Source organism: Amia ocellicauda, chromosome 6 (assembly GCF_036373705.1).
Source record: "Amia ocellicauda isolate fAmiCal2 chromosome 6, fAmiCal2.hap1, whole genome shotgun sequence".
Taxonomy (NCBI): Eukaryota; Metazoa; Chordata; class Actinopteri; order Amiiformes; family Amiidae; genus Amia; species Amia ocellicauda.
Window position 1 is genome coordinate 31,208,664 of NC_089855.1, and position 20,981 is coordinate 31,229,644.

Consider the following 20,981-nt stretch of genomic DNA (forward strand, 5'->3'; position numbering starts at 1 on the left):
ACCCACACACTCTCTGCTTACGCAACCATGCGCTTGTAATCCGGGCAGAATACGGTTTGGGATTGTCCTGTTGGAAAATGCAGGAACGTCCCTGGAAAAGACAACGTCTGGATGGCAGCATATGTTGCTCCAAAATGTATACATATCTTTCTGCATTTATGGTGCCCTCACAGATGTGCAAGTTACCCATGCCATGGGCACTGACACACCCCCATACCATGACAGACGCTGGCTTTTGGACCTGATGCTGATAACAGCTTGGATGGTTCTTTTCCTCTTTTGCCCGGAGAACACGACGGCTGTTTTGTCCAAAAACTATTTGAAATGTTGACTCGTCGGACCACGAAACACGATTCCACTGTGCTACTGTCCATCTCAGATGAGACCGAGTCCAGAGAAGTCAGCGGCGCTTCTGGACGGTGTTGATTCTGCTTCTGCTTTGCATAGTAAAGCTTTAACTTGCATCTGTGGATGCAGCGGCGAATGGTGTTGACTGACAAAGGTTTAGCAAAGTATTCCCGAGCCCATGTCATGTCAAGACATCCATTACAGACTCATGACGGTTTTTAAGACAGTGATGTCTGAGGGATCGGGGATCACGCGCATTCAGAAGTGGTTTTTGGCCTTGCCCTTTATGCACCGAGATTGGACCGGATTCCTCAAATCTTTTACTTATATTGTGCACTGTAGAAGGTGAAATTCCCAAAATCCTACCGATTTGTCTTTGGGGAATGTTGTTCTCAAAGTGTTGGATTATTCGCTGATGCATCTGTTGGCAGATTGGCGAGCCTCGACCCATCCTTGCTCTTGAAGGACTAGGCCTTTTTTGGAGGCTCCTTATATACTATGATTACATGATTGCCTCAGCTGTTTCACATCACCTTCTTATTTCAACTTGTCACATCGCTATTAGTCCTAAATTGCCCCTGTCCCAACTTTTTTGGAACGTGTTGCATGCATCAATTTCAAAATAAACGTTTATCTTCAAAAAACAATGCAGTTGATTAGGTAAAACATCAAATACCTTGTCTTTATAATTTTTTTGTTTAAATACAAGTCAAAGTACACTGATTTACAAATCACTCCTATTTGTTTTTAATTAGCATTTTCCATACTGTCCCAACTTTTTTGGAATTAGGGTTGTATATTGTTTACTGTATATCTCATATACACTTGTGTAAACTGTGAATTTGTAAAATGTATTATGCCTTGGATTGCACTGTATTATTGCACTTTGTATTGCTGTTATATTTTGTAAGTCACTCTGGACAAGGGTGTCTGCTAATAAATAAATAAATAAATAAATAAATAAATAAATAAATAAATAAAAATATCTTCGCTATATGCACTATATTTCTAGAGTTTTGACAAAAGCAAACTGTGCCTCTCAATACAAAATGAATCCTCTGCTTAACTTTGCATGCACTGCAGTATCTTTCATATCTACAGATGACTTGTGTTTTCGAGCATTGGAAAAGAAAACTGGATAATATTTTTTTGTCTTCAAAGGGTACATCAGCGCAGGGCCTTCTAGGTCTCTCTCTGCATGTGGAGTAAGCAGAAGACCCACTTACACTCCTTGAGCATGCCTATGTCCTGGCACTTCTGTAGGCGGCAGGCCTGGCACTGACGGCGGTTAGACTTGGTGATGACACACGCGTTCTGGAACGGGCAGCTGAACTGGATGTGGCGCTTCATAGCACGTCTGCAAACACACAAAATCTGCACTTCAGGAAACAGAACAGGAGCAGACAGTAGAATACCATACAATAACTGTCCCATGAAAACATTAGTGGATTCAAACACAGGCTTTTGAAATTTGATGCCAATGCTATGCCATGACATCCCATACCTTCCAGAATGCAGATTTCCTTCGCTCTTTATGCAGACGCCCCCAGGCAGAACTGAACTGCACAATGGAATTAAAAAAACAACAACTGAGACACCTTCTAAATAAAAGGTTTTGGTAATAGATATGTTTTTAAACATACTTAAAAAAGAGTTTCGGATTATGGTTCTGTATGAAAGTCTTCAATCAAGGCTGTAGCAGAAAAGGCACAATCGGCAAATTGAACCCCCTGTCAAACCATTTGGACTAAAATAAAAACAAGGAAAACACATAAATGATTTGATAAGACACAATGCTTCTGGTCGATGGCGGATTCCAAAAATGAAATCATCAAGACCACAGAAGGCGGGGAAATCAAACAGGATAACGTGGTATTTTTATATTTAATACTGACATCCTGTGTTTCTTCCCCTGCAGGTATAAACACAACACGGTCTACAAATGACAAAGTGAACTCAAGGGAAACAATGAGAAACAAATACTGTGGATTTAAATATTTCATTCACACAAGCCACAAAGCAATGAAAAGCTACTCTATTGAGCACTTAACCCATTTATCAGTCTGGCTTCTTTAACTCTTCACACTTTTTACCCACCACATTCCCTACCCCTGGCAATGTTTGGTACATTGGATGTCGAGTCCGAAATCAGACCATTCTATTTCGGGTTACTTTACACCAAAAATTCCTCAACAGCACGTTAGAAACGCAGAAAGTCCTGGAAATGTAGCCACCACTTTGGCCGTCAAGACAACGTCCCGCTATTACATACAGTGGGGGAAAAAAGTATTTGATCCCCTGCTGATTTTGTACGTTTGCCCACTGACAAAGAAATGATCAGTCTATAATTTTAATGGTAGGTGTATTTTAACAGTGAGAGACAGAATAACAACAAAAAAATCCAGAAAAATGCATTTCAAAAAATGTATACATTGATTTGCATGTTAATGAGGGAAATAAGTATTTGACCCCTTCGACTTAGTACTTGGTGGCAAAACCCTTGTTGGCAATCACAGAGGTCAGACGTTTCTTGTAGTTGACCACCAGGTTTGCACACATCTCAGGAGGGATTTTGTCCCACTCCTCTTTGCAGATCCTCTCCAAGTCATTAAGGTTTCGAGTCTGACGTTTGGCAAATCGAACCTTCAGCTCCCTCCACAGATTTTCTATGGGATTAAGTTCTGGAGACTGGCTAGGCCACTCCAGGACCTTAATGTGCTTCTTCTTGAGCCACTCCTTTGTTGCCTTGGCTGTGTGTTTTGGGTCATTGTCATGCTGGAATACCCATCCACGACCCATTTTCAATGCCCTGGCTGAGGGAAGGAGGTTCTCACCCAAGATTTGACGGTACATGGCCCCGTCCATCGTCCCTTTGATGCGGTGCAGTTGTCCTGTCCCCTTAGCAGAAAAACACCCCAAAGCATAATGTTTCCACCTCCATGTTTGACGGTGGGGATGGTGTTCTTGGGGTCATTCCTCCTCCTCCAAACATGGCGAGTTGAGTTGATGCCAAAGAGCTCGATTTTGGTCTCATCTGACCACAACACTTTCACCCAGTTCTCCTCTGAATCATTCAGATGTTCATTGGCAAACTTCAGACGGGCCTGTACATGTGCTTTCTTGAGCAGGGGGACCTTGCGGGTGCTGCAGGATTTCAGTCCTTCACGGCGTAGTGTGTTACCAATTGTTTTCTTGGTGACTATGGTGGTGGTGCTGGTGTGGTGACTTGGCTGAGGGACAAGAGCTTAGTCATGGGATGTCGTGGGTGCATTGCCAAGACAGAGAACAAAGAAAACTTATTAAGCACAGACAACAAATTAAATATTGTAGCTCTTCGACAGATGCACCTATGAGGTTTCGAATTGGTCAGGCAAGACCCTTCCTGGTACTTCTTATACAACAGGAATTCAGTAAATATAGCAGTTACCACAAAAAAAAGAACAATAAATGTCAATGCTTTCAATGTGTTGGCAACTGCTATGCTAATCAATGACTTTTCACTGTCTTTGCATCAATACGGGGAGAGGGAGGGTGAATTAACATGACATTTAAGAAACCAGTCAAAGAGGAGAGCCTTCGTACAGAATATTTAAAATGTGGTCACTTTTTTTTTTTATATTGGAGATGACAATGCAGTGATTTTCTTAAAACACCTAATTTACCTAGGTGAAAGGCAAAACAAGAAAAAATAAACATCAACGATATACCCTTTTTTTGGTTTATTTTTAACAGATACCATAAAGTGATATTGACAACGTATATATACTTATGCTTTTTTATTGTGTGTTATTTTGTTGTTCTTTATTTCTTTTTTAATCAAACAGTTTGGCAGATTGGTGTTCCCGGAGTTGGGTGGACTGAAGTGAACAAGGTGAGCTTCCCAGAGTGACAGCCCAGATCACTGTTGCTGGTAGGTTGCTGGCACTTTTGTGGCAATATCATTTGAAAGAGTACTATAATTTTTTATTTATTATTATTATTTTAATTGTGTGTTTTTGGACTGGTCTTGAAAAGATAACCCCCCCTTGTGCGTGATTCACTGACTGAACGGAAGTAGCAATGGTCAACTGAGAATAAAAAAAGGGTGAAAGGATGAGAAATCAAGTGTTTACAATCCCCCTGGCAACAATTAAAACCAACCTTATTAGTAGGAACTGCCTTGTCACCTCGAATAAGCAGACCTCAAGGACACTTTAGAAGCATTTACACAATGCCCACAGTGTACAAGAAAAGGCTGCCACAAAGTACTGAAAAAAGCCCTTTTCTACCAATATGACATAAAACAACACAATACAGACTTGGACGGACAAATGGAGTTGAAGATTAAAATTACCATCTTCATTGTATTTGTGCCCGGCAATTAAAACGATATTTGATATGGGCAGAAAGGTAGCAACCAGGCACAAAGATCCTGCAGTAGCAGTCCTTTCTATATATCCAGTATGCTGAAGGCAGATATCTAATATGCAGAGACAATGCCCACACAACAGGCAAATTAGATGGTTAAATAAAGCTACAATTAGAGCGGTGGTGCCAGTCAGCTTCCACAAGATCACAAAATCAATAACAACTGGGCATTCCCAAAGGCTAAACCATACATCAAAGAATCAAGAAGTCCCATTAGCAGGATTTCGTTATGAATGTTAGCATTCATTTTAATTAATTGCTGTAGATTTATAATTTATGGGATGTATTATATTTTAGCCTGTACACCATCCAATTATTTAATTAGTTGAAAATCTACGGTGAGCTTCATTTCAACCATTTATTCAAAAATAAATATGTGGCTTACAGACTAAAATATATTTAACATGTATCCTGTGTATTTGAAATACACTGCAAAGGGGGCATTTTTTGGTATATGAATGGATGGACTGTTAGGAGCTCATCAAATTCAACAAGGCATTTTATTAATTTTGTTGAGTCATTTTGGCCACTTTACAAAAAGACAATGACTCAAATCTCACCTCGCTTCGTCAACCCATGTGTGAGGAGGACAGGTGGCTGGCAGGGGGTCATTTATTTCTCTAGCCATATTTCTCTTCCATACGATAGGAAAGATCAATGAATATTCCGCAGCAACTGAACTAATTACTGAGAACGTACTTCAGTGCTCTATATTTGACCAGGTCAACACAAACCACTAGCATCTTTGGGGGCAACATCTTTGATGCTGCTGGACTGATTTATTTTGTTCATTTGTCACACAATGTTCAATCATAAAGTCATTTTTTTTCTCCTTTGAAAAATATGTATTTGCAGTAGTCAGTAATATTTAAAAAATGCAGTTTAGAACATGGCCAACTTGAACAGATGCTCAATGTGCACAGATTGTCCTGTTCTCCCACAACATCCCTGGGTCTGTAGCACAAATATCAAAATTCAGTTTAGTTCAATTGCAATCTTATTTAGGATAGCGCACTTTAATACAAGTTGCCACTAAGCACTTTGCACACCAAGAAGAATGAGAGATAGGATGGAGCCCCTACATGATGCACAGGCACAAGCTAACCGACTATGCAGTGTTTGTGCCTGCTCCACTTTGTGCTTGGTATTGTGTAGCATACATCCTGGGATATTCAGAAAGCATGTAAGTTGACATTTAAAAAAACAGTGCTAAACTCTGCGAGGTGGAAAATGCCTTACGAGTGGGACCCATAATCCTTTTCAAAGCCAGGTTATGTACAATGAACATTTCAAAAAGGAAAAACCTCTAATTCAAACAGGACACCATTTGTATGTAGGCAGTAAGACACTTGGAAAATTACATTTAATGTGGGTGTACTGCAAAGTATTATATGCGGGTAACAACAGGTGTACAGTCATGGGGGTCTGACACAAACTCCCTAGGAAGTTCTTAAGTTAACTGCAGGCTTTATGGGTGTTTTTAAATGCAGAAGAAATTAAGCACTAGGTATAGACACCAAGCATTAAAAATAATACTGTATTTTAGGTACTGCAGAAATTAAAAGCATGACATTTTAAATATTTGCAGGTTTATATGCCATCAATAAAACAGTGGGGCAACATATTTAATTAACTTTAAAGATGACAGACAAATGTAGCACTTAAATCAACTGGGAAAAAAAATTGTTTTGAAAACAATAAGAAATCACAGACCTACTGTTTTGTTTAATTTTGTTTTATCAGCTAGTGTATTTTATATACTGGACCAAAACCCAAGAACATAATCCAACAACACAATATTGTAAATGTGAATAAAATAATACCACATATATCAGTACAGATGATATATAAAATCACCCAACCCTAGTGGACACTCACCGAAAGAAACCTTTGCAGCCCTCACAGGTCATGGCGTTGAAATGGTAACCCGAAGCCTTGTCTCCACAGACCCGGCACAATTTGGACTCTCCATCGTCATCATCATCTGGTTCTTCCTCCTCCTCCTCCTCTTCCCCCTCCCCCAACAGGGTGCAGTCACAGCTCTGGCCCACCTCTTCCTGTGGCCCTTTCTCCAAAGACTCGTTCCCGGTCTTCTCCCAGCCTGCACTCTCGGACATGGTACCTGCATCAGGAAAAACGATTGTCTGAAACTCTGTCAGGTACCCGGATGTTTCATTTTCTTTGGTTTTGGTGCTTTTTAAATAAGCCAGTAGGTGCTTTAAAGTCTGGCACAATCACATCTATAGAGCTACTGGATCCTTCAGATCCATTGATCTGCATTTCTGGGAGTTTTGACGCCCCCTTAATTTGAGTGTTATTTCCCCAGGCACTATTCTCAGTTCTCTATTATGACTAAAATAAAATATAATTCTCTTAACAACATAAATAATTTAGCTTTTTCATTTTATATATTGTTGTTTTTAGTAGTTATTATTATTAATTTTTTTGTGATTTATGATGTTTTTTTATGTTGTTTAATTTATTTATTAATTTGTTATGTTCTTAATTCTGATTGTAATCTTTTGTGTTCTGTTACCTTCTTTTTTTGTTTTTGTGCAGCATCTTGAACTCTGTGGTATGAAAGGCGCTCTATAAATAACGATTATTATTATTATTATTATTATTATTATTATTATAAACAAACAGTTTTGTTTCAGAACTCAGCTGAAGAACTTATACAAGTGTGTCGTTGCTTTCTACTTAAAGATCTGACCTCAACACTTTCAGGCAGCCTTTACCAATTTTGCAATCGGTGGGGAATCTTAATTAACGAAAATGTATCCATGTCAAAAAGGAATTATAGGGAAAGAGTGTATTTCAGTGTACAGTGAACGACAGTGTAAATACTTGACAGGAGTGAAGGAAATGTATTAAAATCAGCTTTCTCAACTTGTAAATCAGCTTTGATTTTTTTTCCATTTTTGGCATAATTGCTCTGTACCCTGAAACACTACCTGATTCCTCAGAGAAATGTTGCTCTCCTCAACAGCAAGGCTGCTCTGCAGCTGTCCATTTAACCATCTCAATGAATTAAGACAGATCACAACTGGAAACAGCTGCTTTCTTTTACTCAAAAGGCCTGCATGGTTCTGTTGTTTCTTTGCCTTTGCTTATCAGCAGTAGGATTGAAAGCCGAATGATAATTTCCTGGTCTCTTTGATCCCATAATGACGTTTATAAAACACACCATCACCGAAGAGTTTTATTGTATGGTTCCCACACATGCCTGCTTATGGCAGCATCTGCTTCTTGACACTCACAGCAGTCTTCACTCTAGACACTCGTCTCAGATGCATCCTCACAGCAAGGAAAGGAAATACATTTAAAAAAAATTAATGATCGACAGCCAGTATTAACTGAAATGTCTCATCCTTTAACCCTTTCCATTGCAGTGAAGCCTCCATAAAGCTGTGTTGTCATTCCACAGGTAAAGGAACATGGCAACATGTTTTGCAATGCCCTTGTGTGTGAGCTTTGTCTGGGGTGCTTGCTGTGTAGAAGGTGTTGTTTAGCATATAGGGAGAACTGGCACTTTCTGTACAATACAACAACTGCCCATATGGAAGACTCACATGTTATATTATATATATATATATATATATATATATAACACATATAAAATAAACATCGTACATGTATGAGTTTTCAAAATGGGTTGTTGACTAGCCCAGCCAAAGATGTGTATACATATATGACACCACAATAAGGCCACAACTTACTCATTAAGATTCTGGCAATTGTGACAGACTGAATATGACCAGAAGACCACTAACTGCCAGATGGCAATAGTCACTAATTGTTTGAACAACAAGGAGGTCTGCTTGCTGTTCAGAAAACTCAAACACAGGCCTTGTAATTAGCTTCTAATTAGTTAACTTTAATGAGTTCCTTAATTAAGAGTTCGACCATCTCTGGAACTACTTCTATGGCGACAAAAAAAAATTTATATCTAGGAGCAATTATTTAGCTTTACAGGCACAAAGCAATCAATTATCCGTAGGAGAAATACCATTCATTGCAGTGAAGTGGTTTAATAATATCCCAGATACATCTACCTATGTTACAGTGATCTGGAAACAAAGGCAGAGAACACTCCCCCCAATACAAAAATAAAATAATATTCGGTACAGAAACAAAATATAAATTATATACAGATAACTAATAGAAATCTGTGCAGGGAGACTCCTGCAGTTCCCATTCTGTGTCCACTGCCTCTGTATCCCCTCTATAGAAGCCTCAACATATTTCTCAGGTTACCTGTGACTTCCAGCGCGTTCTTTAAATGAACAACAGATAACAGCCACACAAATCACATGTTTTCTCAGCCATGTGTAAAAGTACACTGTTCCCTAGTGAAGTTCTCCTGTGTGAGGAAAAGAGGAAGACAACCAAAAACTGTCAGTCTTCTTCACTGTACTTTTATGCAGGGGTATTCCCCCTCCTGGCATCTATGATATTAATGATAACTATTAAAAAACTGAATTTTGATATTGGAAAAACATACTTCCCCTGCACACCCTCTCTTTTTAAATCTTTATGAGTCATCAAATAAATTCCTTATGGAAGCAGGTGTCAGTAGTATGATACTATTATTTTTTGCTCTTCTAATTAAAGTAGCAGACCATTTCCTAGGAGAAATTACAATCATTTTATTTTATTATAACCACCATGAATTATCGCAAGCCACAAACAACTAAGAAAACACAGGTAACCTACCTATTACTGCACCACGGTGTCTTCTGGAAGCTCTTGTACTTTTCTAAATGAAACCGTAGTCGGAAAAAATAAAAAGCATGGGGGCTGGGTTCTTACGTTGCCATAGCATCCCTATGAGAGAGAGCTAAAACAACATTGATGATTTCCTTGCAATGATGTAAAGCCCAATACTAGGGAACTGTTGCCAAGGATATTCAGAGTATTCACATTGATTCTAAAACAATGACTTCCGGGCTTCACAATTTGGTTGACATCCTATAGAAATTGCCAAAGGTCAGATATACTTTGCTGACTCCTCCATTTTTGTTCTCTGCCTTTCATACACTTGCCTCTTTCCTACTGCCCAAATTGTACAACTTGACACTCTACTAAGGTAGCTTGAAAGGTCTGGCCGCTGGGTTCTTTTATTTTTTTAATTCATTTTTTTTTTGTTTCTCCACTGCATGACTAAAGTACTCATAGTTCCCCTCACATGTTCTCTAAGGAGAAAAGGCACAAAACACCATGGCCCTGTATGGTTCACTCCAAAAGGGGACTCACATTGCTGTTCCTTGTCCCTGCACTACGGGAAACGATCCAGACTCCTTGCTTTTCCCAAACCAGGCGAGACTCCTCTGAGTCTACAGTTTGGTGAAAGGCCTTTAAAACAAACTCTGAAAAGGCCCCCGAGTCCTTTTGCAGCATTCACAGTGTGTTTCCAAACTCAACAAATCACTAACAAAATCCCAGAGAAACCAGTCGATGTATCACGTCATGCACTTCTCTGCAGTTCTGTAAATAGGCTGATATCATTCCCTCTTGTGACCAAACACACTTCCTTCCAAAAATAGAGACCTGTTCAGAACATGAATCAGAATCCAGGTGTGTTCAAGATAGTCACAGTCAAAATACAACAATAAATTAAAACTTTTCACCATTAAGAACCCAGTGTGATGTATATATCACAAACACTTTAAATGAATATGTTGTCCTTGATTTACCAGGCCTGTGTATGTGTTAAACATCTCAATGGGTTCCTCAGTGTTATATGACAAAAACAAGCAAATAAGCAAGCAAACCAAACAGGCAATGAAGCTACAAGTCCACCGAGACTTTGGTCTTGCCAGTGAACAACAGTTAAATTTGGTTTGACGTTTCACGTCCTACCTGTTGGAGAATAGCAGTGTAGAGTTAAATCTCCCTAGCTGATGAAAGCCCACCCTGTCTGAGGGACACCTCCAGAGTGACACATAACATTCAGACACCTTGTTTCAGTGGAGACCTGTAACCAAAAACACACACAATGCAATCATTCAATCAAACTATCCATAACAAAGCCAGGCCTGAACACAGAGCTTAAAATGTCATCCGCTCTTTCAATTTGTAACCTTCCTGTTTGTAATACGAGGTTTTGCATGCTATTTCAATCAACAAGCTGTGATTAGTCTCTTAGAAAGCCTTGGATTCCATAGCAGAAAAGGATTTCCTTGTGAAGATTTTTTTCTTTTCACAATACAGATATAGTGCATTAATTAACATGTGTGAATAATGTATCAGACAGGATTTAGCATTTAGTATCTAAATAAGAATTGATGATAGGTAACAGTAACACAAAAAAAATAAAGTCAACATCATTCTTGTAACGTCACTCAAACAGTAAATTCATATCCCCCCCTTCCAATGAATAACATGTTAAATTTGAGCATTGAGTTCTAACTGGATCAAGGAGAATATTAAATCAAACTATTCTATTAATTGAATGGATGAATGAACAAATGACAAAAAGAGAGAGTGAACGAAAGAATCATGTAAATAAACCTGAAAATCTATACATTGATTACATAATGATTTCTCAAGACTGCCACAGCCCCATGAATGCCATACTCATTTGCATCTCTCCAGGCTTCACTGCATGTCCCTCCGCCACCCATACATTTTGGCTCCTTCAAAGTTCTTATGGTCACAGAGAAAATCTCTTCTATCCCTTGAAATCTTTGCAATATTTAACAGCTTAGGTGGCACAAGAGAATGATTTAAATGTAAAACACATCAGCTCCAGCTCAACACAACTCCAGCTGTGGTGAAGCAACGGGGTCATCGACTTCTGATCTCCGCCACTGATTCACATGCAATTATATTCAGAATATTGGAAATACATTACCTGAAAACAGCTTGCTTCTGGGAGATGTGCTTTACTTAGACTTAATAAGAAAACTTTACATTGCAGTAGTCAACATACCAGATGGCATCTGCTCAGACAAATTGTAGCCATTAATAGTGATTTGAGACCCCTTATAGCAATTTTCATTTGAGCCACTTGTGAAATAAAACGAGATGAAATCGAAATAACTAGTACAGGGATATTGGACTTCTTTTCAGAATCAGTTTTAGTCGGTTTAGCACAAATATTATTATTTTTAAATAACGAAAATTAAATAAAAAATGAATCACCCAACCCATTAAAAAATTACTAATACAGATGCTATTTCTATTTTTAATCTTCAGTTTTCTCATCTGGTTAGAACTGGTGGTTCTCCCAGGTGAACTGTATGTCTGACCTGCTCCATTAGGTTTCCTCCACAGAAGGTGAAAATGCTCATGTTTCAACATTGACAGCTGCTGTTTTGGAAAATGTTGAACAACACAAATCAGTATGCTTTTAATCCATAGCAAAAAGTAGTGCACAAATCATGTGGGCCTGCTATTTTAATATATGGGTTTCCATGATTTTTTTAATTCATAGCATATCTTTAAGATCCACAGAGTGCCAAAATACGTATCGATTGCAGTCGGCTTAATTAGGAGAAAGCAGGAGCTATTTAACAAGAGAAGTAACCCTGAGCTGACCTCTTGTGTACATTGTAATTGGTTGTCTCTCCTCTTATTTGGATAGCATTACATTTTGCAGTGCACTGCACAGATTTTACCCAATTCAAAGCCCAATTCAAATTAAAGACCCCCATCGCATCCCAAGGGAAATCCATGCTCCGCCCACCTCAAGGCTAGATTTAGCAGGTTACACGGAAAAAGTCATTCATTCTTTCATCAGTGTGATTAAGCAAAACACTACAGTCCTAACAATTTGACCTGTGTAGAGACATCAATATATACATTCTTAGCTCACTTTTATGATTCTTAGACTGGATTTGCCAGGTCACAGTACTGGATCACAGAAGATGCTGGACAAACTTCATGTCACTCAATGGCAGCAATTGAAATGCATTCCTCAGTCATACCCTTTGTGATGCACCATCCCACACACTGTCTAATATGTGCCTTCTTTAAGACAGGTGTCACAGTCAAGGTGTCATTTTCTTACATTTTTAACTGGCTTTAAAATGTTGCGAAAAACAGAGAATAAATCATGAATGGGTCTCAGGAGAGCGATAATCCCTCATTACCCCCGGCCTTAAAAGCCAGACATAAACACACACAAAAATCACAAAGCTCTCTTCATGATATTAAGAGTATTTTTTTCCAAGATAAGTAGGCAGCAATGTTAATTTAGTCATCAGTTTTTGATTTAGTCATAGTCTTAGTCAGGTCATGAGATATGAGATACACTCACCTAAAGGATTATTAGGAACACCATACTAATACTGTGTTTGACCCCCTTTCGCCTTCAGAACTGCCTTAATTCTACGTGGCATTGATTCAACAAGGTGCTGAAAGCATTCTTTAGAAATGTTGGCCCATATTGATAGGATAGCATCTTGCAGTTGATGGAGATTTGTGGGATGCACATCCAGGGCACGAAGCTCCTGTTCCACCACATCCCAAAGATGCTCTATTGGGTTGAGATCTGGTGACTGTGGGGGCCAGTTTAGTACAGTGAACTCATTGTCATGTTCAAGAAACCAATTTGAAATGATTCAAACTTTGTGACATGGTGCATTATCCTGCTGGAAGTAGCCATCAGAGGATGGGTACATGGTGGTCATAAAGGGATGGACATGGTCAGAAACAATGCTCAGGTAGGCCGTGGCATTTAAACGATGCCCAATTGGCACTAAGGGGCCTAAAGTGTGCCAAGAAAACATCCCCCACACCATTACACCACCACCACCAGCCTGCACAGTGGTAACAAGGCATGATGGATCCATGTTCTCATTCTGTTTACGCCAAAGTCTGACTCTACCATCTGAATGTCTCAACAGAAATCGAGACTCATCAGACCAGGCAACATTTTTCCAGTCTTCAACTGTCCAATTTTGGTGAGCTTGTGCAAATTGTAGCCTCTTTTTCCTATTTGTAGTGGAGAGGAGTGGTACCCGGTGGGGTCTTCTGCTGTTGTAGCCCATCCGCCTCAAGGTTGTACGTGTTGTGGCTTCACAAATGCTTTGCTGCATACCTCGGTTGTAACGAGTGGTTATTTCAGTCAAAGTTGCTCTTCTATCAGCTTGAATCAGTCGGCCCATTCTCCTCTGACCTCTAGCATCAACAAGGCATTTTCGCCCCCACAGGACTGCCGCATACTGGATGTTTTTCCCTTTTCACACCATTCTTTGTAAACCCTAGAAATGGTTGTGCGTGAAAATCCCAGTAACTGAGCAGATTGTGAAATACTCAGACCGGCCCGTCTGGCACCAACAACCATGCCACGCTCAAAATTGCTTAAATCACCTTTCTTTCCCATTCAGACATTCAGTTTGGAGTTCAGGAGATTGTCTTGACCAGGACCACACCCCTAAATGCATTGAAGCAACTGCCATGTGATTGGTTGGTTAGATAATTGCATTAATGAGAAATTGAACAGGTGTTCCTAATAATCCTTTAGGTGAGTGTATAGTCACATACTTTTCTTTATTTTTAGACGAATACAAATTTACTTAAATCTTTGTTAATTTTAGTCGACTAAAATTACATTAGTCATATTTTAGACATGATATTTAATTTGTTATATTGACCTAAACCCTGCACAAACTTTAGAATTAAGACAGTTATAATTTGTTAGTCCATACAATAATTGTGTGGCAACAAAAAAACAAAACAATTTAAGCAATGAACAAATTAATAAAAAATGAATCTTAACTATTAATCAAAGAATAAGAATCATGGACTGACTTACATTTGAAATAATTATTTTACCTCCAAAGCCTTCACATATTTGTCTAAGAAATAAATAAACACACAAATCTTACTAATGGAATTTGATTTATTTCACTCTATCATATTGTAGCCATATTCGGTTTTGTTTCCTGCAATTAATATCTTACAAGACATTTTCTTCATTTTCTCATTGTATTTGAAATGCTGCCAGACTGCAGGTTTCTTTTATGTACTGAATGAATGGTTACTCACAATTTAGGAAATAACCAGCTGTATCGACTGTGCTCGGTAGCCTAGCTACATTTTGTTTTAATCGGTTTGCCTTTTAATGATGATAATAATAATAGTAACATTCCAGATAATGTAACTAGCTTTTATTGAACACTGTCTTTTTGATCAAATATCTGTATTTATTTTGGAGGAAATGATCGCACTCTCAAAACTCTTGGGTTGCATTCATGTAGCACAGATTTCTGCAGATCTGCACTGCTCCATCAATGGCTGGAATTCTGCATATCTGCAGACATCTACGCTACAAGAATGCAACCTTGATCCTGCACTTGTCGCATTCCTTCACCAGCCCATGCTGTAGATCCCAGTTGTGTTTAGCCCATTATGAGCTGCACTGCATGGCAGCAGCAGTCACGCTGCTGGGGTTGGGTTCTGCTATATGACAGACAGGCATGCGGTAAAAGTGCAAACAGTGAATTATTAGTTTAGTCAAACTGACATAATGTCATATTTTCTCAGACGAAAACGCAAAAACATTTTGTCATTTTGGATAATGTTAAGTCAGATTTTCATCTTTGTTAACTAAAATGAAAAACGGTTTATTGATGAACATTAACGAAATTAACACTGGTATATGTATTTAATTACTCCTTCCTCATCTTAAATTGGATCAGTTTCCAGATGGCTAATCAGTTCAAAACCATGCACTCAGCAGATAAAGCAGAGAGGTTTTTTTTTGTGTGAAAGTCAAGTGAAATCAGAAATTATAGTTCCTTTACTCACAATCCTCCATCCTGCATGACACTTCTTGAGTTTTAGACATGCTGGTGGTTTAACCATAACATCTTTATCAAAGCAGTTTAACTAGTATTTCCAAAGACATGTAACTCACAGTTTATTTAAATAGAGATAACACTGTTTCCTTTTTAATGGGGATGGTCATATACATAGCTTGTGGACAAGGCAGGCTTCATTATACCTAGGCATGACAATTAATCAGTGCTCTTGCTTGTTTAATCAACGTACCTAATTCGATTTTGTATGACTGTGCTATAAACTCGGCAGTGCTACAAGGCTTATCTGACAAAACTACAGAACAGTAAAACAAATGTTTGGATTTTCTTTTATTAATTTCAGACACATTTACTGGGTTTGAGACTAGGAGCAGGATTAAATCAAAAATGTTCACGCTGCGAGTCGCCGCAGAAGCATTGGTGTCCTAATTTTTAAATATTCGCCTACGCCACGCTGGATTACGGAGACAGAGAATTCGTTCCGCACCCTCCCCGCACAAGATCTCAGCGCACCAACAGGATACCAGTTACAATCAATGTATACTATTTATTAACAACACAGGCAGATCCATACAGAGACTAACAATACAAAAAATAGGGGAACAGTTACTAATACTAAAAGCGGTTTAAAATACTTTCAGAACCGGGACATAACTATAAAAGCCCTACCCTAATCTAAACGAATCAGAAAAAGAAAAATCCCTAAAATACTAACTAAAACTATTCCCTCCGTCATACAAAGTGACCGTGCACAATAGCCCTGGGCTTGTCCCCACAGAGAGCAACACCACGCACTACCACCACTAGGTAAGCCTGATATCGGGGCTCTGTGGGATTTCCTCTCGTAAAGCCAATTACCTCTTTAACTAATTAGTCCAACTATCTCCCAACCGGACTTCGCTCTCGCCACTGCAGGCGAGCGCCCCCGCCTGGCACGGCGATCTAAGGGGCAGGAACCAAAATGTGCAAAACAAGCAGTTCTCAGGGGAGGCAGCAGGGAGAAGCTACGGGAGGCACAGGCAATGTGCAGTGTGTTATTGATTTTCACAAATGACTCTTATGATTCACAAGTAAAACAAAGGCTGTGAAAGAATTCACAATTGGTCCTCTTCATGTGAAAGTTGTTTTGCAGATGCTAGCTGTGGTGGTTGGGGAGATGCAGCTCTTTGCTTTCATGTCAGGTAGCGCGAGTCAAAAATCAAACTAGTATCAAACGTCAAGCTGACTTTACTGTGGAGGATTCCCGAGGCCTGGGGCTGCCCCATCTCCCACCCGTGCTGTGGAAGCTTTCAAGTGGGCGGTCAAGGCAGACACCCACCTCTGCTCTCCCATCTTGCATCCACTCGCCCCCTTCTGTCGCCTCTTCTCTCTGCCCTCACCTCATGCGCTACCCAGCACCATCTACTGCCCAGAGAGAGCCAGCACCTCCCGCTGCGCCACTGAGCTACTGCCGCGCGTCTCAAGCCTTGTTGTTCCCTTCTGTGCTTTCGTCTCCTTATCTGCCTCCGCTCTGCTCCGGCCTACCCCATCTCTGCTGGTACACCCAGCCTTTATCCACCTCGGGGTCGGGGCGCGGTTGAAGGTTCCATGAAAAGTGCGTTATGTCCCAAAGGAGGGCAAGTGATTGGCTGGGTAATAAATGAATAAAACACACGTGCAAATAATAAAGCAATTAACAAGCAAACCAAGTGTAAGTGAATCACTCAATACATAAAACCATAATATAACAAAAAGTGAAAGATTGCAAATAAATACAAAAATAATAAAATAGTGAAACCCAGCTGTCACCATCTGTGATATTAGCAGCATGTCTGCGAATGGAAGTCGCGCTGCTAAACTATCGCGGTATTAAATCTGACCCGATTTGCGCCGCAAAACGACCTTCTCGCAGCTCCTTTCTGGCACAATGCGAGCAAATAAAACACAGCTTTCACAGCTGCTACTACAGCACTACACACTGTACTCAGTCGCGCTTTCATGTTTAGTTAGATGCTACTCTCGTCTAATTTTTAAAGTAAATCCCATGATGTACAGTTGTGTAGTTTGCTATTAGCGGCTGGTTAAAGTTGTAGTTAATCCCGCCCAACAATACAGTGGAAGTGGTTACATTTTTGCTGCATTAAATCAAGAAAATATCTGCGAGAAAACCCGCTGAATGCGCTCGGCTGCTCTAGTTTCACACACTGCGCAGTTGTCTGAAGCCTCTCGCGGTTGAGGCAAAGTGCAGAGAAAGCCCGTCCGGCACAGGTCTGCGCAGGCGCAGCTCCGGCTTTATTCACAGCCTCCGCGGCTCTGTGTGTTCAGTGGAAATAACGGATTATTGCTACAGTAACTGCAATACAGGTGTACGGGTAACAAATTACACACAAATTAAATGTTGCCTATTGTTCGTGCACAGAGAGAAAATATGTTGTTATTGAATGTAATTTTAAATTTTGTTCAGCAATGTGTCAGTGTTTCGATTATGTTTTTTATGTATTTTTTCATAACTTATTTGTTTAATTCACTCATTCGTTTATTCTGCTGTTGCTTTGTTCATTGTTCTGAAAACTATTTGATGTCTTAAAAATTATTTACTTCTTCATCTTTCGTGGGAGTAGTGCCTACTATTGAGTAAATTCACTGCTAAAAAAAAAATTAAGGGATCACGTAATCATCACAGTATAACACCAAGTCAATTAAACTTCAGGGATATCAATCTGTCCAGTTAGGAAGCCTAAGCCATTGTGAATCACTACTGTTAGCATGAGGCGGTACCTGCAGCCCATTAAGGTTGCACAGGTAGTTGCAAGAAGGTTTGCTGTGTCTCCCAGTACAGTCTCAAGAGCATGGAGGAGATACCATGAGATGGGCCGTTACTGTCCAAAACAGACTCCATGAGGGTGGCATCAGGGCCTGACGTCCTCTAGTGGGACCTGTGCTCACAGCCCAGCACCATGCAGCTCAATTGGCATTCACCAGAGAACACCAGAATTGGCAGGTCTGCCATTGGCACCCCGTTCTCTTCACAGATGAGAGTAGGTTCACACTGGTTCCTCCTGGTGCAGGACAATGCCCGGCCTCATGTGGCCAGAGTGTGTAGGCAGTTTCTGGATGACGAAGGCATTGATGCCATTGACTGGCCCTCACGTTCCCCACACCTGAATCCAATTGAGAACCTTTGGGACGTTATGTATCAGTGCATCCGACGCCGACAAGTAGCGCCACAGACTGTCCAGGAGCTCACTGATGCCCTGATCTAGGTCTGGGAGGAGATCCCACAGGATTCATCAGGAGCATGCCCAGACATTGTTGGGAGTGCATACAGGCATGTGGGGGCCATACATACTACTGAGTCACATTATGAGCTGCCATGATGAAATTCAGCAAGTTGGAACAACCTGTGAATTCAATTGTGTACTTTGATTTTCGGTGTGAGTTTGAATCCAGCCCTCAATCGGTTGGTGATTTTGGTTTCCATTGACCGTTGTTACGTCATTTTGTTCTCATCGAATAACACAAGATTTTGATCTTTAATATACACTCACCTAAAGGATTATTAGGAACACCTGTTCAATTTCTCATTAATGCAATTATCTAACCAACCAATCTGAATGGGAAAGAAAGGTGATTTAAGCAATTTTGAGCGTGGCATGGTTGTTGGTGCCAGACGGTCTGAGTATTTCACAATCTGCTCAGTTACTGGGATTTTCACGCACAACCATTTCTAGGGTTTACAAAGAATGGTGTGAAAAGGGAAAAACATCCAGTATGCGGCAGTCCTGTGGGCGAAAATGCCTTGTTGATGCTAGAGGTCAGAGGAGAATGGGCCGACTGATTCAAGCTGATAGAAGAGCAACTTTGACTGAAATAACCACTCGTTACAACCGAGGTATGCAGCAAAGCATTTGTGAAGCCACAACACGTACAACCTTGAGGCGGATGGGCTACAACAGCACAAGACCCCACCGGGTACCACTCATCTCCACTACAAATAGGAAAAAGAGGCTACAATTTGCACAAGCTCACCAAAATTGGACAGTTGAAGACTGGAAAAATGTTGCCTGGTCTGATGAGTCTCGATTTCTGTTGAGACATTCAGATGGTAGAGTCTGACTTTGGCGTAAACAGAATGAGAACATGGATCCATCATGCCTTGTTACCACTGTGCAGGCTGGTGGTGGTGGTGTAATGGTGTGGGGGATGTTTTCTTGGCACACTTTAGGCCCCTTAGTGCCAATTGGGCATCGTTTAAATGCCACGGCCTACCTGAGCATTGTTTCTGACCATGTCCATCCCTTTATGACCACCATGTACCCATCCTCTGATGGCTACTTCCAGCAGGATAATGCACCATGTCACAAAGGTCGAATCATTTCAAATTGGTTTCTTGAACATGACAATGAGTTCACTGTACTAAACTGGCCCCCACAGTCACCAGATCTCAACCCAATAGAGCATCTTTGGGATGTGGTGGAACAGGAGCTTCGTGCCCTGGATGTGCATCCCACAAATCTCCATCAACTGCAAGATGCTATCCTATCAATATGGGCCAACATTTCTAAAGAATGCTTTCAGCACCTTGTTGAATCAATGCCACGTAGAATTAAGGCAGTTCTGAAGGCGAAAGGGGGTCAAACACAGTATTAGTATGGTGTTCCTAATAATCCTTTAGGTGAGTGTATTTCGTTCATCGAGATCTGATGTGTGATTTAAGTGTTCCCTTAATTTTTTTTAGTAGTGTATGAATCCTCACTCGTACTCACTACAACGTTATGTATATTCAGCCTATATCATATATAAGGGGGGTGTTTCCATGCATGATACATTTGGCATTAGTTTAAAGTTTGTTCCTTTCAATTTTAAAATGAGAAAATGCACTCACCAGTGAGAAACAGCTTATTCCAGATGGTATATCCAAAAGAAGGGCAAAGGTAATGCCGACCTGTATCAGTTTATATTAGGTTAGCATAGATATTGTTGTTAAAATATATCAGCCAGCAGTTCACGAGTTGAGCATTCACTGTCACTCACATCCAGATACAGCCTAGAAACCCGTGTAAGTCTCCTTTCTTACAGTATCTGTACCCTAGAAGCCCGTGCAGTAACGCACTCACCACAGATTGAATGTGTATCTAATGTCTGCATTTTATAATCAAAGTTCGGACATATCAGGTTTTCAATAATTCATGCATCTCTCTCTATATGCACTGAACGCAACTTTTAAGAGACGAACACTGCATCGAGTGACACTGCTGTCAAAGCGGCTGTAGTGTAAACATACAGTATAATTGCAATTATTCATATTTACACGTCTGTATGATATTTATAGAATATGTACAGGCATACACCGATCAGCCATAACATTATGACCACTATGGGTGGGATATATTAGGCAGCAAGTGAACATTTTGTCCTCAAAGTTGATGTGTTAGAAGCAGGAAAAATGGGCAAGTGTAAGGACCTGAGCGACTCTGA

General features: G+C 40.1%; 1 protein-coding gene across 2 annotated transcripts in view; it reads right to left on the reverse strand.

Moving 5' to 3' along the window:
* The window catches only part of nr1i2 (nuclear receptor subfamily 1, group I, member 2), a 52,900-nt gene that overhangs the window by 19,918 nt on the left and 12,001 nt on the right, over nucleotides 1-20,981 (reverse strand). Inside the window, exons 2-4 of one of the 2 annotated variants that reach the window (XM_066706891.1) lie at nucleotides 10,618-10,732; nucleotides 6,634-6,877; nucleotides 1,575-1,705 (exon numbers count right to left, since the gene is read on the reverse strand). In XM_066706891.1, the coding sequence (XP_066562988.1) occupies nucleotides 1,575-1,705; nucleotides 6,634-6,872 (370 nt within the window). In that variant the 5' untranslated portion in view covers nucleotides 6,873-6,877; nucleotides 10,618-10,732. The remainder of the gene's footprint in view (nucleotides 1-1,574; nucleotides 1,706-6,633; nucleotides 6,878-10,617; nucleotides 10,733-20,981) is intronic. The other variant, XM_066706890.1, reaches the window with a different exon arrangement.